At 43.9% G+C, this 26,932-nt stretch overlaps 2 protein-coding genes across 4 annotated transcripts in view; one reads left to right on the forward strand and one right to left on the reverse strand.

The window, feature by feature from the left end:
- FAM117A (family with sequence similarity 117 member A) overlaps positions 1–18,365 on the reverse strand; it is a 68,218-nt gene extending 49,853 nt beyond the window's left edge. The window contains exon 1 of the mRNA XM_057536001.1: positions 18,238–18,365. The gene's annotated coding sequence lies outside the window, so the exon portion shown is untranslated. The remainder of the gene's footprint in view (positions 1–18,237) is intronic.
- A 13-nt stretch (positions 18,366–18,378) lies between these two features.
- The window catches only part of KAT7 (lysine acetyltransferase 7), a 31,865-nt gene continuing 23,311 nt past the window's right edge, over positions 18,379–26,932 (forward strand). For 2 of the 3 annotated variants that reach the window (XM_007176418.2, XM_007176419.2), the window contains exons 1-4: positions 18,379–18,511; positions 20,980–21,127; positions 23,701–23,877; positions 25,065–25,304. In XM_007176418.2, coding sequence (XP_007176480.1) covers positions 18,497–18,511; positions 20,980–21,127; positions 23,701–23,877; positions 25,065–25,304 — 580 coding nt within the window. In that variant the 5' untranslated portion in view covers positions 18,379–18,496. The remainder of the gene's footprint in view (positions 18,512–20,979; positions 21,128–23,700; positions 23,878–25,064; positions 25,305–26,932) is intronic. The other variant, XM_007176420.2, reaches the window with a different exon arrangement.

Consider the following 26,932-nt stretch of genomic DNA (forward strand, 5'->3'; position numbering starts at 1 on the left):
CCTAAATAGACATTTCTCCAAAGAAGACATACAGATGGCCAAGAAGCACATGAAAAGCTGCTCAACATCACTAATTATTAGAGAAATGCAAATCAAAACTACAAATGAGGTATCACCTCACACCAGTTAGAATGGGCTTCATCAGAAAATCTACAAACAACAAATGCTGCAGGGGGTGTGGAGAAAGGGAACCCTCTTGCACTGTTGGTGAGAATATAAACTGATACAGCCACTATGGAGAACAATATGGAAGTTCCTTAAAAAACTAAAAATAGAATTACCATATGATCCAGCAATCCCACTACTGGGCATAGAGAAAACCATAATTCAAAAAGACACATGCACCCCAATGTTCATTGCAGCACTATTTACAATAGCCAGGTCATGGAAGCAACCTAAGTGCCCATCGACAGACGAATAGATAAAGAAGATGTGGTACATACATACAATGGAATATTACTCAGCCATAAAAAGGAACGAAATTGGGTCATTTTTTGAGACATGGATGGATCTAGAGACTGTCATACAGAGTGTAGTAAGTCAGAAACAGAAAAACAAATATCGTATATTAACGCATATATGTGGAACCTAGAAAAATGGTACAGATGAACCAATTTGCAGGGCAGAAATTGAGACACAGATGTAGAGAACAAACATATGGACACCAAGGGGGGAAAGCCGCGGGGGGGGGGGGTGGTGCTGTGATGAATTGGGCAATTGGGATTGACATGTATACACTGATGTGTATAAAATTGATGACTAATAAGAACCTGCTGTATAAAAAAATAAATTAAATTAAATTAAAAAAATAGGTAGAATATTACATGTACAATAGGTAGAAAATGCAGATATTATTGTCCTTATTTTACAGAAGGCTAAGTCACAGAGGCTAGATGACTTGCCCAAGATTTTCCACTTAGTAAATGGCAGACCCAGGACTAACATCCTAGGTCTTTTGACTTCAGGTTCAAGTGCTTTCCCAACAAACACTCAATTTCTAGACCACTAACCTGCCTGAGAGCCAAAGTGTGAGCCAGCTAGTCTCTTGAAATCTGTTCTTACCTGACAACTTTGTGCATTTTAGGACCCAACATGTAAATTCTCAGGCAGTCTTAGAAGATGATGTGTGATTTTTATTGGTTGGGCCATACAGTGTGTGTTAGAGGTAAAAGGCCTGGAGTGAGGAATCTTGAAGTACTTTGGACAAATGGCTTCCTTTCTCTATGCCAGAATCAACTGTGCTTCATCAACCTCACAGAGCTGTTCTAAAGATAAAATGGCGGGACTTCCCTGGTGGCACAGTGATTAAGAATCCGCCTGCTGGGCTTCCCTGGTGGCGCAGTGGTTAAGAATCTGCCTGCCAATGCAGGGGACACGGGTTCGAGCCCTGGTCCAGGAAGATCCCACATGGCGCGGAGCAACTAAGCCTGTGCGCCACGACTACTGAGCCTGCGCTCTAGAGCCTGCAAGCCACAACTACTGAGCCCCTGAGCCACAACTACTGAAGCCCGCATGCCTAGAGCCCGTGCTCCGCAACAGGAGAAGCCACTGCAATGAGAAGCCCGCGCACTGCAACGAAAAGTAGCCCCCACTCGCCACAACTAGAGAAAGCCTGCGCGCAGCAACAAAGACCCAACTCAGCCATAAATAAATAAATAAATAAATAAGTTAAAAAAAAAAAAAGTCCACCTGCCAATGCAGGGGACATGGGTTCGAGCCCCGGTCCGGGAAGATCACACATGCCATGGAGCAACTAAGCCCGTGCACCACAACTACTGAGCCTGTGCTCTAGAGCCCACGAGCCACAACTACTGAGCCTGAGTGCCACAACTATTGAAGCCCACGTGCCTAGAGCCCGTGCTCCACAAGAGAAGCCACTGCAATGAGAAGCCCGCACACCACAATGAAAAGCCCGCACACTGCAGTGAAGAGTAGCCCCTGCTCTCCGCAAATAGAAAAAGCCCGCGCGCAGCAACGAAGACCCAATGCAGCCAAATATAAATAAATAAATAAATTTATTTTTTAAAAAAAAGATAAGATGGCATATTATTGGACAGAGGCAATCTTCCCTTGGAGAGAAGGGTAATGTGGGTAGTCTCAAGGATATGGAGTTTAAATTTTATTCTAAAGCCGAAGTACCAGGAGTAGAGAGCCTGGACAGTTGAAGAAGAGTTGGTGGAGGTGGCACAGCTGAATAATTGGATCTTCTGAATCCAGAGAGTCGTGGTCCTTCTTGATAAACTGGCAAAAGACACTAAGTTGACCTAGCTGGAGGAATGCAAAGGCAGGCATGTAGAGGAGATCCCTGTCCTCTCCTTACCCAGGTATCATGCCCAACCAGCTGTCTCTTATTCCCTTCTCTATCACTGATAGCTTCTCCTGGCATGGGTATGATGGGAGGATAAAGTCCTCATCTGAAAATTAACCCCTGTCTGTTTCCTCCAATTAAAAAAGCCATGGCTTTGAGGAGGCTGCATGCTGCTAAGGGGAGATGTCTTGCCTTACAAAGCATCTTCTAGCTTGCAAGAAAACCTTTGTCACTGTCCCCCTATCATCTTTATCAACATAATTGTCACTAATTAATTCACTTGTCACAAATTTATTGAAATGACCACAACATGCCAGACATAGAGCTAGGCACTAAGGAATGACAATAATGTTCAGAGACATACTTCCTATTCTGGAGTTCACAGCCCAGCAGGCCTTGAAGCCTGTAAGCAGAAGTGGTCTAGATGCTGTTCTGATTGAGACATGAGCTGGGTCTTGCTTTCAGGGAGGTCAGAGGTAGGCACTCAAAAACATCAAAAGTGGAGGATTGCCTACACCAAGTATATCAATAAATTGTTTTTCATCTATGAGAGAATTACTTGCCTTAGAGGGTTCCAACAGCAAATGCTTAGTCCCTTGATCCCAGCCTGATCTTGGGATGTCCATAGCTGTCACAAATAAATGAGGACTCAAGGAACTGGAGTTATTTTTCCTACAAGTGTGAGTCAGAGATACAGCCCCTCCGCAAACAGTCCCTATAAGGCCTGGGGTCTTCAAAGCTGCAGAAGTCTGAGGGGACTACCAAGGATGAAAGGCTGAGGAGAATTCTGGAAGATCAGAGGATCCACAAGGAGGCCTTATCCTGCTGGCTACTGAATTAAGAGAAGGCTGGGGCTGTCATAGCCAAGAGCAGCTTTCCAGTTCTGAAGGCGCTGTCCGGCCCTACTTCCAGGGCACCTTGACCCTCACCCTGTGCATTTATGCCATGATAACCAACAAGAATGGAAATTCTAAATCACCATTTTTACCCTTCAGAATCTGATACTCAGTAGCACTTGTTCAGCAGGGACTAGAGAAGTCTTGACATTCCTTGGTACCTGGGGGACTATCTCTGAACTTCCTGGTAAATGTCTATGTACTTACGTCTTTGGCCCCTGGGTTCCAAAATGATAAAAATGAAAAATAAAATGACACAGACACACAGTGTCTGTTTCTGACCTACCTCCTTCCCTCAGCCTCTGTCTGAAATGTCAGGCCCAGTTCCTCAGGGAACGAGATCCTGAGGAAATGGGGTCAGAGCTAAAGGAGCAGAGCAGCCTGAGAGGGATTGGGAAGGAGTGTTGAGGGAACGAATGAGGTTATGGGAACAGAGTAGGGAGGGGGGCCTAGCCCTCAACCTCTCTCCCACTCTGGTGGCCTCCCTCTCCCTACATCCCTGCCCTATTACTCCCGAGGTAACCGTGGCCTGGATTTTGACCTTCGGTACTCTGACACACTTTGTCCCTTGCTGCGGCCCACCACTTTCTATCCTCTGCTTAGTTATCTCACTTGTTCATTCTCCTTCTTTCAGACTGGGTGATGTTCACTCCTTAATTCTTCTTTTCCTCTCGGTGGGAATCAAATTTTCCTGTTAAACTGCAGCCTTTTAAAACTGAACCTTCCTCGTCTTTAACAATAAAGGATTTGTTGGATGTTTTAAAATAGGTAAAGGGTAAATGTGGGATCAGAGACATCAAAATTTTGGAATACAGGACCTAGTGGCGTTCCATGAAAAATACAAAGTAGATCTTTTTGGAAGAACTGGAAGAGACATTAGAGAGTGTATATGATCCAGTCCCTTCATTTTACAAATGGAGAAGTGGGTGCTGAGACAAGGGAATGAATTGCCGGAGGCCGCTTGGCAAATCAGAGGCAGGACAGGAGACCAGGGCTCCTGCATCCTGGTCAGTGTTGCCTCAAAACATAAATAAATAACTTCCAAAAGAATTTATATGGCGGGCTTCCCTGGTGGCGCAGTGGTTGAGAATCTGCCTGCTAATGCAGGGGACACGGGTTCGAGCCCTGGTCTGGGAAGATCCCACATGCCGCGGAGCAGCTGGGCCCGTGAGCCACAATTACTGAGCCTGCGTGTCTGGAGCCGGTGCTCTGCAACAAGAGAGGCCGTGATAGTGAGAGGCCCGCGCACAGCGATGAAGAGTGGCCCCCACTTGCCACAACTAGAGAAAGCCCTCGCACAGAAACGAAGACCCAACACAGCCATAAATTAAAAATAAATAAATAAATAAAAATTAAAAAAAAAAAAGAATTTATATGGCATACTATTCAGCAATAAAAAGGAATAAACTACTGATATATGCTACAATGTGGATGGACCTTAAAAAACATTATGCTAAGTAAAAGAAGCCAGATGCAAAAGACTACATATTGTATGATTCCATTTATATGAACTATCCGGAAAAGGCAAATTTATAGAGATAGAAAGCAGATCAGTGGTTGCCTAGGGCTAGGAGTAGAAGCAGGGATGACCTGCAAACAGGCACAATGGAACTTTTTGGGGTGATGGAAATGATCTAAAACTGGAATGTGGTGATGGTTGCACAACTCTATAAACTTAATAAAAATCATAGAATTATACATGTATAATAAGTGAATTTTATGGTATATAATTTATGCCTCAATCAATCTGTTTAAAAAAAAAGGATTTAGATATGTTTATGGATGAGAGATCTATGATGTATGTCAGACCCTGCTAATCTTAAGGGAACATCTAATGAAAAAGATATACCTACCCCCATGATATCCATAAAATTTCACTGTGAAAGACATAAGAGTTGGTTCTTTGACCTATGAAATACCCAGGTTAGCATTCTTCATTTTTAAAAAGTGTCCTCCTGGGGCCTTCCCCGGTGGTCCAGTGGTTAAGACGCCGCGCTCCCACTGCAGGGGGCGCGGGTTCAATCCCTGGTCGGGGAGCTAGGGTCCCGCATGCCGTGTGGCACGGCCAAAAAAATAAAAAATAAAAAAAATAAAAAGTGTCCTCCTCACTAAAATGTGTAAGTTTCCTGAGGAGAACAGGCGTGTCTTTGTCCTCAGGCTAATTACTACACCTAGCACTGTGACCAGCATGCAGATGGTGCTTCACAAAAAATGAATTAAAATAAACTTTAGTTCTGCTGTGTCATGTGATTATGGGTACCTCGAGGGACCATCTGGTTTCTAGAGCAGTACCTCGGTGGGAAGAGTTTGCATCCCCTACACACTCCCAGGCCCCTCAGAGAGTAAAGTCTCTGGAGAGGAGATGCTGGTTGCATACATTCCCAGGAGACTGTATATAAACCAAAAGGCCTATTCGTTTCACCCCCTTTAGACCTCTCCTTTCTCTGCTATTGTTCCCATTTACCTTCTCCAGGTCAGCCTCAAAAATACAATGACCCCTGGAGCAAAGAAGCTACAATACCCTAAACATTCTTCATCTAATTCCACACCTAATCCTTTTCCCTTCCCCTCACACCATGCACCAAATCAGGAATCAAGTACCATGAAATCCAGTTCAAATATATTATAAATATAACAGAAGGGACAAGTCATGTGAAAGTTGGTCTGTAGTTTAATTTCCTTCGGTCCTAGGGCATAGGCTCAGAACTTGTTTTCAGAGCCAAGAATATTACCTAAAGGGCTTTTGTAATAGACAACTGCAAAATATCACCACAGATGTATCCTCAGTTTTATCTTCTGAGCTTGGATATGATATTCCCCCTCCCTTCCTGCAATTCCACCATCTTCATCACCAGCTTCAACTTCTAATCAGACCTCAGTTCCTTCTAGCATTCCTCAACTGACCCTGTGAGGCACTAATGATGCCCCCAGGACTTAAGTGTTCGGTTTTTAGCCCATTATTTTGTGCTACCTTATGGGTAGCTTCATAATTCCTCTTCAATCATTTTATATATGTTTGTCCTTTCTCCCCAATTCTGAGCAAAGGGACCCATTTGCTCTGTTATTTCTTGTCAGCTACTAGTGCAAGCCACTGCGTCCGGCGATGTTGAGGCAATGTTGGTTGTTTTTCCAACTAATGTTTCTGATCACTCCTGAAGGCTGAGGCTAAAAGCCCTGCAGGAACTTCCGTGGTGGTCCAGTGGTTAAGACTCCATGCTCCCAATGCACGGGGCCCGGGTTCGATCCCTGGTCAGGGAACTAGATCCCGCATGCCACAACTCAAAGATCCTGCATGCCACAACTAAGACCCAGCGCAGCCAAATACATAAATAAATAATAAATAAAGCAACACTATAAAAAAATAAAATAAAAGCCCTGCAGACTAAAAGTAGGGAAGGCTCCAGGTTCTGTGAGGTCTAATACTTACATAATTTGGGGGTTCCTCTTTAGGTTAAATAGTAAAATAATTATAGAATTAGGGAGAAGGACCTGGAAGGGTTCTGTGCAAGTGAGGGCTCTGACTCTTAAGTTTCATTAGCTTCATTGTAAATCTGTTTCTGACTGAAAAAAATGAAGCCTGGTTACATCCCATCCAACTCTTCAGCCCTGATTGATCAGGCGCCTATTCCTGGCTTTTCCTGTGGATATCCTGTACCCAGCACACCTATTCCACAAGAAGGCTCTGGCTCAACAAAATGGCCTTGGGAGCCAAGTCTCTCTATTTAGTGAAAAAGTCCCAAAGGGCTGGATTAACACTCCTCCCACTTAGTAACTTGGAGGCACTTAGAATAATGCTCCTTTCAGAGCAGGTGATTTCTTGTTATGCATGGTGGAGGGTGAGGACCTTGTATCCAATTCTTCCTGGAAGACCCTGATGGCTCAAAGCCTCTAGGAGTTGTGTTGTTATGCAGCAGAAGGGCCTGGAATGTTCCAGTACATTCCACCAGTGGCCTCTGTGACCCCTGCTTCTATTAAACTTGGGCAAAGTCCTGGTAATCTACAAAGTAGCGTGTATTCTGCTGGGGTAGGAAGCAGCTTAGTCTTACTTCTTCCATGCCACTCTGATAGTATCATACAAGTTGGCACCTTTCTTGGAAGTCCCACCCAGAAGCTCCATCCAATTCTCTGACCTACTGGGTGTTTGCCCAGAATGTCAAGTCAGGGTCTAGATCTCAACCCTGTTAATTTTTTGGCCATATACACCCAATTTTGAATTCTTCCCCAAAAATTCTTCCTGGGATCTCTGAATCTGTGGTGGGTCTGCATTCCTCAGAATGCCCAAGAAGCTTGTGCCACCTGTGGAGACACTAACATCAGGGCCCCAGAAAGAAGGTAGTATAATTAGGATGCTATAGACCATGTGCCCCAACTACACAGCATAGAAGAATACTTCTTACTGGGAGCTTCCTATAGGCTAAGTAATTTGCACACATAATATTATTTAACCCTCAGTCCTATCCAGTTGGTGTAACTATCCCCAATTCACAGGTGAGAAAACTGAGGCTCAGAAAGGTTAGGAAATGTATTGGAGGTTATCTAGCTAGAGAAGACAGGTTCATCTGCTTTCAAAGACTGTGTATAACCACTACTGGGGGGTTCAGTGGACTAGGTCAGAGGGATGCAGACCTAGAGGTCCACTCCTTACCCAGAAGTTGAAGGTCAGAGTTAGGAATACAGATCAGACCCTATAACCCACTTCCCTGCCTCCCTGTCACCTCCCCTAGCCCTAAACTCTCTAGAACTCTTTGTTTACAGTGCAGAGAAGCAGTGCTCAGAAATTATGGAGGTGAGTCTGGCAGGTTCCAGCTGTTCTTGGTGAGGGAGTTGAACATTTTTTGGAACTTCTCCTTGACAAAAGCATGGACTAAATGCACTTCCTTTCTCCAAGCTTCCTACCTTGGGGAAGGAGAGAGATGGGGAAGCTGGGGGATTTCCATTTAGGAGAAACCAGAGACGATCAAAGGAGGTAGGAGGGTGGTGCTGCCCTTTAAGAAAGACTGCCAGAGCTCTGGAACTTGGACTCTTAAGAAACTTCTGTAATGTGCCAAGTAAAGTGAGAAAGCTCTTCCTGGGGTCAAAAGAGGAGCTACAAGAGGAGGCCCTAGGGAAGACTTGGCAGAAAAGGGTGGGAAGGAAGTCAGACTCTATCCAGGACCAAAAGTGTGGTTTAATTCTGAACCCACCAAAACCAAAAAAAAGAAAGGGGCTCACCCCTTGACTCCCTACGTCCGGGGTGGGACAGCCAAATAAGGGGAACTCTTGCCGGACTGTGCTCTCCATTTTGACACAAAACACTGGCTGTACTGCCTGCCCAGCCTGCCAGAGAGCTGCTGGAAAGAGCCACTGACCGCTGCATTTGGTTGATAAATGATGGGCACCCCTGCCTGCTGCCCATTCTCTTTTTTTCTCCCTGCTTAGTTTGCAGCCTTCTGCCTGGCAGGGAGCCCCAGAATAGGGGTGGGAGAGAAGGGTCCTCCAGACAGTATTTAATCCTTAGTGATTTATAGGCTGCTGGAAGGGGAGGGGGGGATGTCAGACAGGGGAAACCCCTGGGACTAGTTTCCATGATGCATCAGCACACCATTGACAAGAGTCTAAGTATTTTCCTGATGCCTGTGCCTTCAGGCCCATCTTTGAGAGAAGATACAGCCCTTACCCCTCTGGTACCAGGTAGCATGAGACCAGCAGAGCTGGCTTGGAAATGAACATACAACCAAATCCTCAACCTTTACTTTAAACCACACACTGCTGGGAGAGGGAAGAAATAAGTGAGGATGAGCAGCTCAGTAGTTGTTTTTGGAGGATTTATTTTTTTAATGTACGAGAATTCTTTTGAACCCTCCATGGCTCTAAGAAAAACTATTTGAAATGTCCCTGCTTAAGGGGCCGGGGAGGGGGGGGCAGGTAAGTGCCAGGGATGGAAGGCTAAATGCCAGGGAGGCTGGTTGCAGGGATTCTTGGAACCAGGGCTATTGGCCTCCCTGCTGTGGGCTCAGGAATACCAGCCCCAGGCTCTGGTTGCCCTGAGAGATGCAGCCATTTTTACTTCTGATTGAAGGGCACCACCTTCTGGGGTTCTCCCTTCTTTGGTGAAAACCTGAGTAGAATATGCCCAGGGAACCAATGGGGCATGTGCCCAGGAGTCTGGAGGGCACTGGAGATAACAATGTGAGGCAGGGTGAGATCAATGCTTTTTATAGCTTAGAGTTTGGTCCCTGCTGGTGGAGAGAAGATGCATTTTGTGAGAGTGTATGGTAATTGCTCTTCATAAGGATGATCTCAAAAGGTCAAGGGATGGGCCTTGAATAGCCCTAATGTCCCTGAAATAGTCTATTGTATAGCTATTGTCCATACATGTAAAGGAACCCTTCTTGACCCTATTCATACTTTTCTGCCTCTGGGATTTCCCAAGTGAAAATTGTATTCTACTTTATCCCCAGACCCAAGTCTACCTCTTTTAAGCTTCAACAACAAAACAGTTCAACATACATTTCTTGAGCTCCTACTATGTGCCAGGCATCGTGCTAGGTGCTGGGAATATAAATAACACACAGTCTCTTCTCTGGGGAGTCCACAGTCTAGTTTTTGAAAAATTTTCCTTCGCACTGACTTTTCGGATTTGGTAAATAAATCTGCATCTATACCCTTTATATTTTCATATGCATGGATCATAGTCTCAGCTTCCATCTTTCCACAATCTTTAAAATTTTGCCTCATATGGTAACCTCCATTTTCCCCTTGACCAATTTAGATAACTTTCTTTGGACCCTGATATGTCTTCCTAGGTGTTGAGTGACCAGAATTAGACACCATATTTCATATACAAATGCTATATGAATGTGTGTACAGGAGTAATGCTATGTTGTCTAACTTCCTTCATTTATCATTATTATTGCCATTCTTTCATACATCCAGTAGTTACTGAGTACCTATTAAGCACTATGTACTGTGCTGGGTGCTGAGAATGCAATGGTAAGTAAAATGGACACTGCTCTCATGAAACCTAGTCTGGGTATGTGCTGGGAGGACAGAAGCAAAGAATCCAAACAGTCACACAAATAGATATGTAATTATAAACTGAGACAAATGTTATGAAGAAAAATGCCGGGTGCTATAACAGTATAGAAATAAGGGCTTTGGTCTAGTCTGGAAGCTTCGGGAAATAGTTCCCTGAGGAAATGACATTTGACCTTAGATCTGAAGGATCAGTGGAAAGATGTGAAGAAGAGAATGAGGGAAGAACATTCCAGACAGAGTAAAGAGTATGTGCAAAGATCCTGAGGTGGAAGGAACCAGGGGACTCCTGAGAATTGCAGGAAGGCCAGTGAGGTTAAAGCACAGAGAATGAGGTTGTGTGGGATGGGCTGGAGAATTAACCAAAGGGCAGATCATGCAGGTCACTGCAGGCCAGGTAAGAATTTCAGTCTTTATCCTACAGAAGAGCATGGAACCAAAGTCTTTACAGAAGAGCTTTTTTCCCCAGATTATTAATGCTGCTTATACTTGTCTTAAAGGAGAACAGTAATGATAGTCTGAACTATTAGGAACTTTCCCAGTTTCCTGGCATGGTGTGGCTATGTCTGGCTGGCCCTGGGGAGGCCCAAAGCTGATGAACCGGCCCCAGCCTGGCAGCCCTCAGGCAAGGGATGGCCACTGTCAGTATGGACAGAGGTGCAGGGGTGGAAGGTGGGTGGAGTGCTTTGCCTGAGGTATCAGCCCCACAGTGACATTTGGAACAGCCCCAAGCCTATGGCTCTTGTTCCTTGATAAGTCTATCATGTGTACCCCCCCCATTTAAATGGTCTTCTCACCCTGCCACCCTTCCTACAGCAGCTGTGCGCCCCACCCAATCTGGGGAAGGCCTCTGGATAAGAACTCTGACTCTGCCCAGAACCTGAGGTCTTGGCCTTCTGAGTTCAGGCCTTAGTACTATCTGGAACCATGTATATACATATCCCTGATAGTTTTCCAGAGTTATTAATGGAAGCCATGGGAGAATAGGGTCATGATGGTTGGACTTGGTCTTTCTGAAGCCCTCTCTTTCCTTCCAGGCCTATCTTTGGAGAATGTGGTCTGGTGTAGTGACATCTACTGGCAAGGCTAGGCAGGTAAAAAAAATGACCAGATGCCCACTCATCCTCAAGTAATTTCCAGACTAGTAAGAAAATCATCCTTACCCCCTGAGATTGGGTTGGGTCAGTAACCTCAGTTGGTTAGAGCAAGACTAAGAAGAGCAGGGTTGTGAGTTTGGACCATGTATGTGCTGATTTACCTTAAATAGAGAAATTATTTTCCTAGTTGTAGCCCGCATCCCTCACCCTGGCAGTTGATTCACATTTGGGTACAATTAGTCACAAGGGAGACTGACTGAGCATGTGTAAGTGACTCAGAGAGAACCATTACTAGCCCCAGTTCCTGGGAAAGCATCTCCCAACAAATGAAATGACCTTCAGTTTACAAACGGCAGAACGCAGGGTCATTTTTCACCCTCCTGAGGTTGACTGGTTTGCGAATTTTTTTCCTAGTACTCAGTTTCTCCTAGGTCATCAGGAAAATAGTGTCAACACGACCATCTTCAAAGTTTCTATAGTGGGCAAGAGTGACTACAGCTTTTAAAGCGGCCCCTCAGTTCTTGCTGAGGTAAGACATAACCTGCCTCCCCACTGCTTTCATCCATGTCATCTACACATTCTGTTCATAATATCATTCTCCTTCTCAATAGCATGCATACTTGACAGAGTTTACCACTAGAGGTAACAGGGAAGCCAGAGAGAAAGAGTGAGGAGAAACTACTAGAGAAATCATTATGAAGCAAATCTTCTGCTTTCTTAGTAACACTGATTCCATAGCTGAATGTGGCTCAGACAAAGCATCTATCTTTCATACAAACTTAAAAGAAAATCATCAAGACCTCAGTAGAGAAATGAGTAATACATAGGATTTCATGGAAGAGGAAACAGGACTAGTAAAGAAACACATGGAAGACTGAAGTCTATCCTAACTAGAAATAAAATGAAAAGCACATTTGAGATGCAGTTTTCATTTTTTTACTAAACTTGCAAGAGTTTATTAAGTGGTAACACTCAGTTCTGGGAACATCTTAAAATTGGTATCCTCCCACAATGATGGTGACACTTTAAATTTAGGCAAGTCTTTGGGGAAAGAAATAAAGCAATGTGTAAGAGGCAGAAATAAAAACAGGAGAGCTACAGATGCATGCAGACTCTCACGGCAGCATTGACTTAAAAGACCCTCAATAATCCCAAATAGGGGAGTGAGAGCACATTATGTCACAGAGCCACACTGCAATGTCACACGGCAATTACAATTACAATTATGAGGACTACAGAGAAACATGGGAAATATTGAGAATGTGTAAAAAATGTGAAATTTCATGTAAACAATGAGTGCATTTATACAAAACGTGTACATGTAATAAAATGTACACATGTGGAGAAAAATTGGAAGGCAATATGCAAAAAATAAAAATAGCTCTATGGCACCAGTGAGATTAAGGATGTCTTTTATTTTTTCAGACATTTATTTAGTGTTATTATACTGCGTTAGTAACTTTTGAAAAGGTGGAGGGGGTTGGTGCCGGTGAACGTCATACTCCCCCCGCCCCCTCCTATACACACTTGTCCTAAATCGTCAGCTGGAGGAGGAAAAGACCATGTGTGTTTATTCACAGTGTGCACTCAGCTCCTACCCAATGCCTAGCACTTATCAGATGCTCAATAAACATAAGTTGAATGAATAAATGAAAATGTCTGCAGTCTAAAAAGTCTCAACCCATGATCACTGAGTACATTCCATCCTGGGGAATAAAGAATTTGGTTTTGCTAGAATTAAAAATAAAAAAAGAAGGCCCATCCATAACAGCAATTCCCTGGTTTTCTTGATAAGTGAATTTGGGCATGGAGAACCCAGGGAGAGACAGTCTGTTAAAGCAAACCCAATTACCACCCAGGAACATATGTTGCCCTGAGGCCTCTGCTGCCATAACAACATTGCGTAACTATAACTACAGCCCTGGAGGCTTTGGCCCTGTCAAATAAGGAAAAGGATGTCTCCATTGTATGAGGGCTTTGTGCTCAGATTGGCTTCCCTAGGGAGCTTGGATTGGGGAAAGGGAGGTAGATAAGTGGAAGAAAGGAGGAGATGAAGGGCAGGAGTGGGAGAAGAACTGCTACTGAATCAGGATCAGAGTGATTTTTTTTTTTTTACTTTTAGCAATTTTCAAAATGCAGTTATTTGACTGTTTAGTTTTGGTCGTTATTTATAACCCCAGCTACAGAGGTGGGGAACAGTGACTGAGCCTGCTGGGATCTGTCCAATACCTTCCCCCAGGGCGGGGCTGGGGTGGGTGGTGGATAAGGTGATCCAAGAACCAAATTAACAAGTAACCAAGAAGGTAAGAGAAGTTCCAGGCCACCTCCAGCAAGAGTAAGAAAGGAGGGACCACTAATGACCTCACTGACTCTATTTTTTTTCAATTAAAAAAAAAAATTTAATTATTTGTTTGTTCATTTATTTCCACTGACTCTATTTTTAAGGCAGCTGTAAGTGAAAAGATTTTAATATGAATTATAGTCACATCAGCAAATTCTGAGATTCTTGCAGAGGGACAGAGACTAGGCCAATACTTTTACTCAGAAGTTGCGAGATTGGCCTGGCTACACTAGCATTGTCTTTAAAAGGTCAAGGCATGCTTCCCCACCTTACAGGACAGTTATCTGCACACAGAGGAAACTGCTATCCCTAACCCCTCCTGGTCAAAAAGAGGCTTAGAGGTGAGAGGGTGGCTGGTTCTGAGCCAACACCTGGCAGTGGCCACCCCATTTACTGAGCCCTTTTAGATGCCAGCAAGGGAGAAGCTGGAGATGATGTGGCCAGCCAGGCAAGGCTCCCAACCTCCAGGAACTCCCAGGCCTTTGAAGCAAACAATGGACAACTACACTTTGTATTTGAAATATGGTACCCACCATTTTACTAGCAAGGGGAGCATTTGAAAGGAAGTTGAGGGATCTTTTAGGGAGCTTCAAATGTAACTAAGGAGACAAGATACAGGTATGAGAAAGAAACTTCACAAGAACATACACAAAAGATTACCCCCGCTACCCCTGCCCTGTTTGGTTCCTCCTCAGCTCTGGGTAAGGGTATTATTATGGAAGCGTTCTGACTGGTCTCCCTGCCACTCTGATCAGTCCCCCTCACAGCTTTCAGAAAGAGATCTCTAAAGTTCAAGTCAATCGTGGGAATCCTCTGATTAAAGTCCTTCAGAGATTCCGCCTCACCTCCAGCCCAGGCTCCTCAGCAGGGCATTCAAGGCTCTGCATGAACTGGTTCCCAAAACCATTCCTGCCTCTTCTTATGTCAACCACTCCAATTCCAGTCATGCCCTTAGTCACCCACACACAGTACTGCTCCACACCTCTGTGCTTCTGCACATGCTGTTCCCTCTGCATAGAAAGCCCTTACTCTCCTTGTCCTCTGGCAAACTCATTCGTCCTATGAAGTTCTACTTGTTTCACCTCCTCTATGCATCCTTTCCTAAACCCTCCTGATAAAACCGTCCACTTCCTCCTCTGTACCACACTTCTGAACCTTGCTCATCTTTCTATTTTTCCATTAATACTCTTATAGTGTTTTGGCACAACAAGCTTACTGGCCTGGGGAAACACGATGTTTTATCCATCTTGCTTTGACTCAATGCCTGATATATAATGCCTGGGTAATCATCTTGCTCAACAGACAAAAGCAAACAACCATCGAGACCATATAAATCTATATTCACAAACATTAAGATGTTACTGCCATAACTAGGGTAACTGGAATAATAAATAACAACAGCCATTTATTGCCAAAGTAAGAGCACTTACTCTGTCAGGAACTGTGCTAAGCTCTCTGTAACAATCATTTCCTTTAATCCTTATAACAACCCTGTGAAGTGGCTATTCACATCTCCACTTCACAGATGAGAAAACTGAGGCACAGGTAAAATTTTATAACTTGTCCAAGAGCAATGCAGACAGAAAGTGACAGAGCTAAAATTCAAATCCAGATCTGACACCAAACCCTGTACTGGACGCTAGAAGAGCTGATGCATAAAACAAATAGGAGTTACGTTCCTCTTACTTTTTAGGGAAGGAGAGAGGGAAACAGAACATCTACCAAACTGTATAAGGAAAAGTACACATAAAGCAGTAAGTGCAAAATAACATAAATCCCTATGCCCTAATACCTTAGGAAGAATAAATCAGGAAAGACCTTCTGAAGAAAGTAAATATTAAAGAAGGTTGCGAGATGCATCAAGGCAGGAAGAAAAGCCTGTGTGAAAGCATAAAAGCAGGAAGAGCAGTGGAGCTACCCATGTGAAGTCTGGTGGACGAGTATGGGCAGGGGGCAACTGGTAAAAGGCTTTGAAACGAACATCAGTTCCTGCTTTGAGCAATAACTGTATCATGATGAAAATAAAACTCAAAGTAAAGATTATGTTTGGTTCAAAAAAAGAAAGGAAGAGAGCAAAAAGCTTTTAGGATTTCCCCTTCCCCATTCTAAATATACCTAGCTAAAAAAAAAAAAAAAAAAAGGGACTTCCCTGGTGGCGCAGTGGTTAAGAATCCACCTGCCAATGCAGGGGACACAGGTTCGATCCCTGGTCCAGGAAGATCCCACATGCCAGGGAGCAACTGAGCTCATGCGCCACAACTACTGAACTACTGAGCCCACGTGCTGCAACTACTGAAGCCCATGCACCTAGAGGCTGTGCTCTGCAACAAGAGAAGCCACCACAATGAGAAGCCCACGCACCGCAACTAAGACCCAATGCAGCCAAAAAAAAAATGTATATATATATATATATACACCTAGCTGTTCGACTTTCATCTTCAGTACACACCTTTCTTACGATCACATTTCTACCTTCTTGGTGTTAGTTTTTTCATCTTTCTGCCAGAGGGTACACCTTCCCAGGACAAGAACCATGTCTAAAGGAAACTGTAAACTCTTTTAATGCTACCTGCAGTGTTTGAAAATTCGGTGTAAGGGATTAACTAATGTTGAACATCTGTAATGCTGGTGTTTGTATTTTGAATGGTTAAGTCAAGATTTTATTCTAAAACACTAATTTCTAGGGAGGGATACTTCACCATCTTTGAGTGCTGTACATTCAGAGACTGTGAAACAGTAAACATATTCTGATTGACTAGCAAGAATTTACTGTACATAGAGCATGGTCTGGGTACTATTTATTTATTTATTATTTCTGGGTGCGTTGGGTCTTCGTTGCTGCGCGCGGGCTTTTCTCTAGTTGCAGGAAGCCGCGGCTACTCTTCGTTGCGGTGCGCAGGCTTCTCATTGCGGTGTCTTCTCTTGTTGTGGAGCCCAGGCTCTAGGCGCACGGGTTTCAGTAGTTATGGCACGTGGGCTCAGTACTTGTGGCTTGCGGGCTCTAGAGCACAGGCTCAGTAGTTGTGGCGCATGGGCTTAGTTGCTCTGCGGCATGTGGGATCTTCCCGGAACCCGGCTCGAACCTGTGTCCTCTGCATTGGCAGGTGGATTCTTAACCACTGTGCCACCAGGGAAGCCCAGCTCTGGGTAATATTAAGGATGGTATAAAAGAAATGAGATATGCTCTTAACATTAGAGCTCCTTACCAATAGTCGGGGAGCCACAACATCCAAGAGTAACCTCAGGAACACTCCAGTAAGTGCAAAATAACAGTAATAGTGTGAAATTAAACGCTTAAGTCCTGAGGGGATACAAAAGAAGAAGAAACAGGAGCCCTTTCTAAATAAGCTCTTATGTGCAATTCACTAAGTAAGTTATTCAAAGGTATTTATAGTAAACACTAAAAGCTAAACACTAAATACTAAAAGCTGCCTGTGTTAACACCAGCCCAGGATATCTCCAAGGAGAGTACTAACCAAGGGTCTGGAACTTCAATTCTTCAGAGTCCTCTGTTCAGCACATTAATCAGATGTTTACCTTCTGCTGCTTTGTTCCTTAGCTCAGCTTCAGGGGGAAATCTCCATCTTACCTAGCCTCAGGTGAAACTGGGGTCCAGGATCCTAACTTAATGACTGAGCTGGCCTGGATTCCACCCCTTCGCTCTGGGCCAAGCCTTGGTCTTCTCAAGGCTTTTCTTCCAGCGAGGCTAAATCCTCAATGCCTGCTGTCCACTTCCCAGCGTTTTCTTATGATTCTTCTAGCCTTACATGTTCCACAACTTCTCCTTTCAAGGCGCTCTCACTATTATTTAAAAATCAACGCCTTTCTGAGCTCCAGCTTTACTAAAAATATTCCTTCCTCTTCCCCCTTCCCCCAACTCCTGGCTCAAGCATCTGCATTTCGAGAGGTCACTTGGGCTAACGTTCAGTGCTTCTCCGGCTCTGGTATGGCGCACACAAACACCCACACTCTCACCCTGTGGGCCACCCAAGGCTCTCAAACCCATACAGAATGTGCTCACCACAGAACTAAATTGGCAGTTCTTTGGAGCTACAGCTTCTGGAGAATGGTTCTGTCTCCTTTCGCGAGTGAACGGATTAATTTACTTGCTGTTCGCTAAGGACAAGGACAATGTCTCCTCTACCAGACAAGAAACTTCCCGATGATAGACGCTACCCTTTCGTTCCTTTCACAAGCCCCCATTCTCACCACTCTGAGACACAGGATGGCTGTTAAAATATAGTTTCTTCCGCAAAATATCCCTTCCCAACTTTGAGTTTATGTCATAAACGGAAACGTCCTTCAGCCAATTCGGCGACGAAGGGGTTAAGCCTCAGCAACCTGATGGATTCTGGGGCTTTCCTTCCCCGACTTCTGTAAATTAAAACAACCGGGAAGGGAAATGTCGCCCAAGGTAAAGATGAGAACCGTTAACTTCAACTGTCGGGCTTCTGCCCCGAACAGGAATGGCTACCCACGCCTACAAAGGGTGCCATTCCCCTAACTAAACACTGCTCACCCCGGTTTCCACCATCGGTGTCACTTCCTGACCAAGTCCAAAATGGCGCTCAGTAGCCTCACCAGAGGAACGAACCTCCCAGCATCCTCTCTGACCCGTAACGTCAGGTGACGGGAACCCCAGCCGGAAGTAGAGGAAAAAGCGCCTCAGCCCGCGGCGCCTGCGCAGAAGGCTGTAGACGCTGTGAAGCAGGAGGCACTTGGGATCGTACGCAGGATTGGGACTGCTACAGAGGCCGCCACGGAGCCCGCCGGAGCCACCGTTCCTACTGCTGCTGCCGCCGCTGCCCGAATCGGAACCGTCGGGCCGCAGCCGCCGGCAATGCCGCGAAGGAAGGTGAGAGGAACGGGACAGGAGGGATGGCGGGTTTCTAAGGACAGTCTTTTGAGCAACGTGACGCAGTTGGCCACGCCTCACAGTGGTTGGTTTCCAACTTCCCGCTACCCCGAACCTAGCTCAGCAACCCTCTCTTCTGTCCATACCCAACAGAAAAATGTGGGCCCGATCCTGGCCTCGGCCTATGCTTGCAACTATTCCCGCCCTCTGCTTGCCTGGCTCGGAGGCGTTCTTCTCGTTAATTGGTCGCTGAAACGTCTAGAAGCATATTGATTGGCTGGTGACACCGCCCATTTGGGCTCAACGGTCACCTCCCCGCGTGTGGGGGCGGTGTCTGGGCCCGGCCCCACCGCTCTCCGACTGGCGGTAGAGAACGATCCCTTTTCTCTTGATTGGCTGGGCTTGGCAGTCTGTCCTGTGGGGGCGCGGTTTAGCGGGGCCGCGATTGGGTGGCACGAATCCCCCTCCCTTCCGTCTGGAGATGCTCATAGGAGGAGAGGCGGGGTTTTGGAGCATCCTTCCTTTCCCCGCGGGGGACACAACAAAGCAGAGGACTGGGTGGTGGAGAACCAGCGCCCACTCCTAAGGGATCTCACTCTGGCCTTTTGCTCCTAAGCTGTAATTATTCCTTGTTTCCTTAGTTGGACAGAGCCTAGAAAATGCAGTTCGTAAAATCAGAAACTTTGTAGAATTAGATGGGACTTATGAGATCACCTAAGGACACTCCCATCCCTTCTTTTCTCAGCTAAACAGAGGCTTATTGGAGTGCCCCAAGCTCCTCAATTAGGCAATGGCAGAGCCAGGACTACAGAACAAATCTAATTCAGTTCAACAAATGTTTATTGACTACTTGCTACGTGCTGGTTGCTGGGGATTCAGAAATTAATTAGACGTGATCCCTGGCTTAAGGAAATCAGAGTCTGATGGGGAAAACAGACATATAAATAACTGTAAAAGGATCTAGTAAATTCTCTACTTGGCAGTAATATACAAAGCTTAATGTCAGGGAAGTGGGAGAGCAATTAAGTCTGTTCTGGAATAAGATGGGAAGTAGATTGGTGAAAGCCAGAGAGAAGAACTGAGTTCCACGGTCAAGCCAGGAAGGGATGGTCAGAGATGATCAGAGATTCAGATATCTGGGTAATTGGACTAGATGACCTTTAAGATTCCCCTTTTATCCTATCAATTTTCTGTGACCCTCTCTGGGGCCTCCACTCATTATCTGGGCAGATTAGACTTGAAATATTTGGAAAGTTGGGTGGTATTCTTGTTCATTTCTGCAGAAATGTTTCTCTTCACAGAGACTTTAAAATATTTACACTTTTTAATGTCTCCTAAAATGACGTACATTGATAGGTGGTATTTATGTTAAGGCTCACCAAATGCAGGAATAGTACTGGTGCCTTGGAATAGGCTCACAGTCCCCTTTCTGCAATTCCCAAATACAAAGAGCTCTTGAAAATGTAAATTTTTTAGTAACTTATTTGGTGGCAAAACCTGTCCTAAACTGTCCTGAGTTTTCGTGTGTCTCATTTAGTGTGATTGTTCACATATTTTGCTGCAGAAAGGGTGTTATTTGCAGGATATATGCAAATTATTCCCTTTCCAAAAATCTAAAAAGTTATGAATTCTAAACACAGCTGGTCCTAAAGGTTTTGAATAAAGAATTGGGGACTTGTAATTTGAAACTTTGGTGTTTTTTTTTACTTTTTTAGCAAATACATTTCTCTTTCTGGTTTAGTAAAAGGTATAGTGTTAATGCTCAGTTGATAAAAGTTATCTTTATGGTTAATCATGCCTCAGGAGGCTAACAATTGACAATTATTAATTGAAAAGATGATTTTTTAAAACCTTTTGTTTTTGCATACCTATGCGTCTTCATGTGCAAGCCGCTCCCTCCCTCCCCCCCTCCCCACCGTTGTTAAAGCACTTTTGCCATTCATGTGGAGAAACTTCAAAAGTAGATAAGAAAGAAGAATGTTACTCTTTTTCTCCTTAAGTTCTTTTGGAATCAGAGTTGTGGACCATGACATTTTGAATTAGTGTGTAGTTTTAAAAAACGTAATAGCTGTTCATGGAGACTTTGTACAAAAGCTACTCTGAATTTCAATGGGGTCTAGTGCTAACATTTTTCTCATTACCCTGGACTTTCTGTAAGGACATGGTTATGTCAACCAGACTGTTTTGGGTAGAATACTTTCCAGTTTGTGGTACTGACCTCCAGATGGACTTGTTTCAGAATTAACGATAATACAGTAAGAATTCTCTTTCTGTGTTTATTTAATAAGGGTGCATTATTTGTAGGTTGTTTCATTTAAATGCTCTAAATAAAGGAAAGTTGGCTGTGGGATCCTTTCTTAGGTTTGAACTTGGTGTTTTCAGTATCACAGTTCGTTTTTTTTCCAGTGTTAATTCAAACACACAGAGTAAAGGTTTCTGTGCTAATGTTTGGATCTATGGTGTTACAGAGGAATGCAGGCAGTAGTTCAGATGGAACCGAAGATTCCGATTTTTCTACAGATCTCGAGCACACAGACAGTTCAGAGAGTGATGGCACGTCCCGGCGATCTGCCCGAGTCACCCGCTCCTCAGCCCGACTAAGCCAGAGTTCCCAAGGTAAAAGGCGGCTTCCTTCTTCCTGACCACACCTCACAGCTGACTGGACATCACATTATGGTGCTAGTTACTGTGGAAACTGGTCCCATGTCTTGATGTTGATGACAGAATCTGGTAAAATGCAGAGTAAATGACTGCGAAGTATCAGGTTTTAAAAAATGGTTCTGTTGGGGGTACCGTCCAATTTGTAGACCCAAAGGAACTATGTCTGGTTTAATAGGTGTGTGACACATGTATGTCCTGAGTCATTTAATTTTTTATAGATTACAGTTTCCCTATCAGTAAAATGAGAATGCTGTCTTTTCACTTTCGTTAGAATGGTTTAGGCCTAGGGGCTTAAAATAGTCTCTTGAACTTGTTATTATAGGAGGCCCAATACTTTTAAAACCACGTTTAATTCTGTAATATAGTCAAGTACAGGTAATAAATATAAGTAGTTGACCTAACTATCAATTGTAAATACCGAGAATTTTGCTTTGGTAGTAAAGAATAGAGAATCTTGGTGTCGGAAGGTTCTCTAGTGCAATTAGCTATCTGGGCTTAGATTTGGAGGGTACCCCTAAACCCTCTTGGCTCTGCTCTGGGATTCCCTGGGGAAGAAGGAAAGTTGTAAGCTGATGATCAACAGGCGATAATAAATTAAGAGGGAAAAATTATATTTAGATTAATTATACTTAGAGCACTTAAACAGCATTGATTTGGTTAGTGCTTTGTATAAGCATGTTGCAAAATGAGAGAAAAACATCTCTTTTTTCAAGCAAGAAAGTGGGAACATTCTCTCTCAGCAACTGTTCCTTTATTTATTTATTTATTTATTTTTTAAATTTTTATTTATTTATTTATTTATTTATGGCTGTGTTGGGTCTTCGTTTCTGTGCGAGGGCTTTCTCTAGTTGTGGCAAGTGGGGGCCACTCTTCATCGCGGTGCACGGGCCTCTCACTATTGCAGTCTCTCTTGTTGCGGAGCACAGGCTCCAGACACGCAGGCTCAGTAATTGTGGCTCACGGGCCTAGTTGCTCCGTGGAATGTGGGATCTTCCCAGACCAGGGCTCGAACCCGTGTCCCCTGCATTGGCAGGCAGATTCTCAACCACTGCGCCACCAGGGAAGCCCCTTACTTTATTTTTGAATCTAATATTTGAGCTGAAGTATAGATGTTGTCTCTTGATTTCTCAACTTTTAAGTTTTTATCTTTTGGCATAATGGGAATATTGATAAATGGCTACTATAATTCAGGTACTATGCTATGTACTGGAATACCATGATAGAAAAATCATACTTCCTGCCCTCAAGGAGCTCACAGTTTAGTTCGGGATGTAAACTGGTATGGTAATGCATTGTGGAACGGGCTCTGAGAGAGGTTTGCATAGAGTACTGTGGAAGCCCAGATATGGAAATCTTATGGGATCTAGTAGGAATTTACAAGTTGAAAGATGAGAAAGTGTTATTATAGGAAGAGGGTACAGTATATGCAAAGGAATGGGCATAAGTGTTCTTAGAAAGTATAATTGGTTATTCCCTGGACACCTGAAAGTTGTAAATATTCAAAATAGCTAGGAATTACATGAGCTCTGGGTCTCTTTCTAGTTATACTTTATGACCACTGAGTCGCACAACTCCATGGGGCACTGTTCACAGTGTGGTCCATGTAAGATGACCCTCTCTAAAGCAAAATGTAGACTATCAGTACATTGTGAATGGAGCCCCCTGGAGGTATGCAAACTGAAAACCTAGCTGTGTGGTAACTTTTACACAAGAGTTTGAGAATTTCCGTTTTCTTCTTTGAAGAATCTGTAAGATATACATTTTAGGATTTTTTGTTGATTAAAATATGCTTTAATTTTAGCTCTGAATTTCTTTTATTCCTTTTTTGAGTGTCATCAGAGTGGAGATGAGAAAAGGCTACTGGGTGCTTCAGAATAGATTTCTCTATCCAAAAGAATTTTAAAAGTTGTAGTCTTGCCTTCCCATTTATGAGTCTAATATTATTTTGCTTTAGGGTATCAGATAGGGTAATCAGGAAGAAAAAAAAGAGATCCTTAAGGAAAGGAAATATTCGTATATTGATATACCTTTAGTAGTAGAGCATCTGTTTTCTGGTGGGTTAGAGTAAGGGAAGAAAGAGAGGACGTAGCTAATATTTATAAAGCACTAGATTTAGCTACCTAGGGATCGTGTTAGGTGCCTTACATGAATTATTCCACTTATTCTCACACAAAATGTATGAGGAATATGCTACTAGTTTTTCCCCATTTTTTATAGATCAGGAAACAGGCTTGGAGAGATTAACTTGCCCAAGATGCCACATCTAGTTTGTATGATGAAGTGGAATTGAATCACGTTCAGTCTTGATTCCAGAGCCTAAACTATTAATTCCTTGCTGTATTGCATCTCTATACCTGATCTATTTTGCTTATATTTAGTTCAATAAAATGGATATTTTGAGGATTTGTTGGATTTTTTGAAATACGAAGAGGAGGGCCTACGTACTAATAAGTCATACCACTGGGAAATAAAACAGATTTCCTTCTTTTTTCTTTAATTGTTTTATTGTTTTTAAAAACCGGGATCAGATTCCAGTCCTGTTCGAAATTTGCAGTCTTTTGGCACTGAGGAGCCTGCTTATTCTACCAGGAGAGTGACGCGTAGTCAGCAGCAGCCTACCCCAGTGACTCCGAAAAAATACCCTCTTCGGCAGACTCGTTCATCTGGCTCAGAAACTGAGCAAGTGGTTGACTTTTCAGATAGAGGTGAGTGGGTGTGGTATGATTTGGACCCATTACAGAGAGGGTCTAGTCAGTTTCCTCTTAAGGGAGGCTTGGAGCCACTGCAGATAGATAGATGCCCAATACAAAATTCAGCTAGGTGAATGCTGTTTGTCTGATTCATTTTTTGTGTCTTGCTGAGGTCAAGTTTGGTACTCTAGTACTCTTGAGGTCCAGAGTAGCTGGAGTATATTTGATTGGACCTGCAGTAGGCAAAAGGGACTGGGAACCTCTTACCCACAGATGAAGAAGGCTTAAAGCAGATTTTCTTATAGCCATGCTATAAATAAATCTCTGAATTTCTGAAGAGGAGTGACCCATCAGTAATGGGGAATGGTAAGGTATTGAGGTTGTGATTCAGCAGCCCAAATCAGAGGCCTTAGACCAAAGGCTTTAGGCTTTTAGCCTGCCAACACCCCACGGCATGTGTAACTTCCCCAACCAGGGATGGAACCACCGGCCCCTGCAGTGGAAGCGCAGAGTCTTAACCACTAGACCACCAGGGAAGTCTGGTCAACAAAAAAGTTTTGTTGCCAGTATTTGAAAAAACAAAAGAGTTCATGTAAAAACCTGAGTTATTAGTTTCTTTTAAAAAATGGAAAGCTCTGGGAACATTAGGTGGCCATTCACCACAGTAATAATTGGCTGGAACTGAGTAGTAGTTGTCCCCTCGAGAGGGACAATCAGCTCTCAGTTTGGCCTTGCTCAGCCCCGGTAGGCATTTGGTTTGCAACCCCTGATTTAGAGTTAGTCAGGTCCATTCACACTCTCACACCAAGTCTGTTCAGTGTCATCCAGAAAGAACTATTTTCATTTATCTTCCATCCTGTGTATCTCCTGGAAGGAGAGTGGGGTGGTAATGTTTTTTAAAGATTTATTCCCATCCAGTTTTGATTACCCATGATTTGGTGCTTGGGAGAAACACAGATAAGTAAAATGCATTAGGTAAACTCCAAATGGAATTTTAGTCAGGATTTAAAGTTGCAAAAGAGGAATGATGTTATTAGTTTCTCTTCATTTTCTATTCAGTTTTATGGCAGATAAGTGGCTAGAAGTTACTGGTTAAATCGTAGAAAGAGGATCTTGGAAAGCCCATAAGCTCTTCTGAATATAATAACCCTCTAAATAAAATAAACCCCATTCATGAGTTCTACCAATTGCTTTTACTTTAGAAACTAAAAATACAGCTGATCATGATGAGTCTCCACCTCGAACGCCAACTGGAAACGCCCCTTCTTCTGAGTCTGATATAGACATCTCCAGCCCCAACGTTTCTCACGATGAGAGCATTGCCAAGGACATGTCCTTGAAGGACTCGGGCAGTGATCTCTCTCATCGCCCCAAGCGCCGCCGCTTCCATGAAAGCTACAATTTCAATATGAAGTGTCCTACACCAGGCTGTAACTCCCTAGGTAAGTGTGCCCAAGCCTCATGGCACCCTGTGATATGTGGTTCTCTCTCCCTCTGGAATTAGGATCACCCAGAAATGTTTAGTGTTCCATTGCGACTTAGCTTCTTAGGCTCTTCAGTGATCATGCCTCAGAATAACTCTGAATTGCCCGCTTGAATAAAAGCATCTCTGGGACTTCCCTAGTGGCGCAGTGGTTTAGAATCCGCCCGCCATTGCAGGGGACACGGGTTGCAGCCCTGGTCCGGGAAGATCCCACATGCCGCGGAGCACCTAAGCCCGTGCGCCACAACTACTGAGCCTGCGCTCTAGAGCCTGCGAGCCGCAGCTGCCGAAGCCTGCGTGCATAGAGCCCGTGCTCCGCAACAAGAGAAGCCATCGCAATGAGAAGCCCGCGCACCACAACGAAGAGTAGCCCCCACTCTCTGAATCTAGAGAAAGCCCGCGCGAAGCAATGAAGACCCAACGCAGCCAAAAAAAAAAAAAAAGCATTTCTGCTTCTTGGACTCTTATCCATAGTAACAGATTTGGTTACAAGGAAATTAACTGTGATGGGCCATTCAGTTTATTGAGAGCTTTTCCAAGAGAAAAATACTCTCATTTTTCCAGCGAAAACAAAACAGAAAACCGGTTATCTCTAAATATCTCATTGTGCGGTGCATAGTTCAAGCTTACTGAGGACTAATAGACTGTAAGTTAGTGGTGAATAATGGTTGTATGGCTATAGCTATTAAGGAAATGAGAGAAACAGATTTTTTTTGTTCAAGAGGCTCTGAAGGTAAGGAGTACAGATGAGACCCTGGCCTTTTGTGACTTCTGTAGTTTTAGGTCTTGTGGCTTTGTGTGCTTTAGTAAGTATAAACTAGATAAGCATTTCTTCACAGATAGATGAATATTTCATTGTTTTCTTACGACTTATTTTTCCCCCTTACTGAGGGATTCTAGTAATGGTTTAAAAACCTTATTTGTGCTCCTTAAGTGAGATTAGGTGCAAATGTTGGGCTAAGCTTTTGTCTAGAGTTGAAAGGTGCTGATTGGAAGATAAGGGGCCTCTCTTTCTATCTACAAATTTAGCCTTTGGGGACTTCCCTGGTGGCTCAGTGGTTAAGAATCCGCCTGCCAATTCAGGGGACACGGGTTTGAGCCCTGGTCCGGGAAGATCCCACATGCCGCAGAGCACCTAAGCCTGTGCTCCACAACTACTGAGCCTGCACTCTAGAGCCTGCGAGCCACAACTGCAGAGCCCATGTGCCACAACTACTGAAGCCCGCATGCCTACAGCCCGTGCTCCGCAGCAAGAGAAGCCGCCACAATGAGAAGCACACACACCGCAACGAAGACCCAACACAGCCAAAAATAAATAAATTAATTAAAAAAAAAAATTTAGCCTTTGAATGTGGCCACCAGATTCAGAAAAAAAGTAGAACGGAGTAAGTTGCTGCTTTGCAGACCACCAGTACATTTTCCCTAGTATTTTATTTATTTGGATCCTTTCCTGTTCTTAACAGCAGTTTCTTAGGTAATTTCAAGCCATCAAAATGCATAAATAAAGCAAAAGTTCCCCTGAACACTATACCAGTTGTTACTCAAGGTAGTTGTTTCAGGCCTAAAACAATTTCCTTGAGATAAATA

Source organism: Balaenoptera acutorostrata, chromosome 20, assembly GCF_949987535.1.
Source record: "Balaenoptera acutorostrata chromosome 20, mBalAcu1.1, whole genome shotgun sequence".
Taxonomy (NCBI): Eukaryota; Metazoa; Chordata; class Mammalia; order Artiodactyla; family Balaenopteridae; genus Balaenoptera; species Balaenoptera acutorostrata.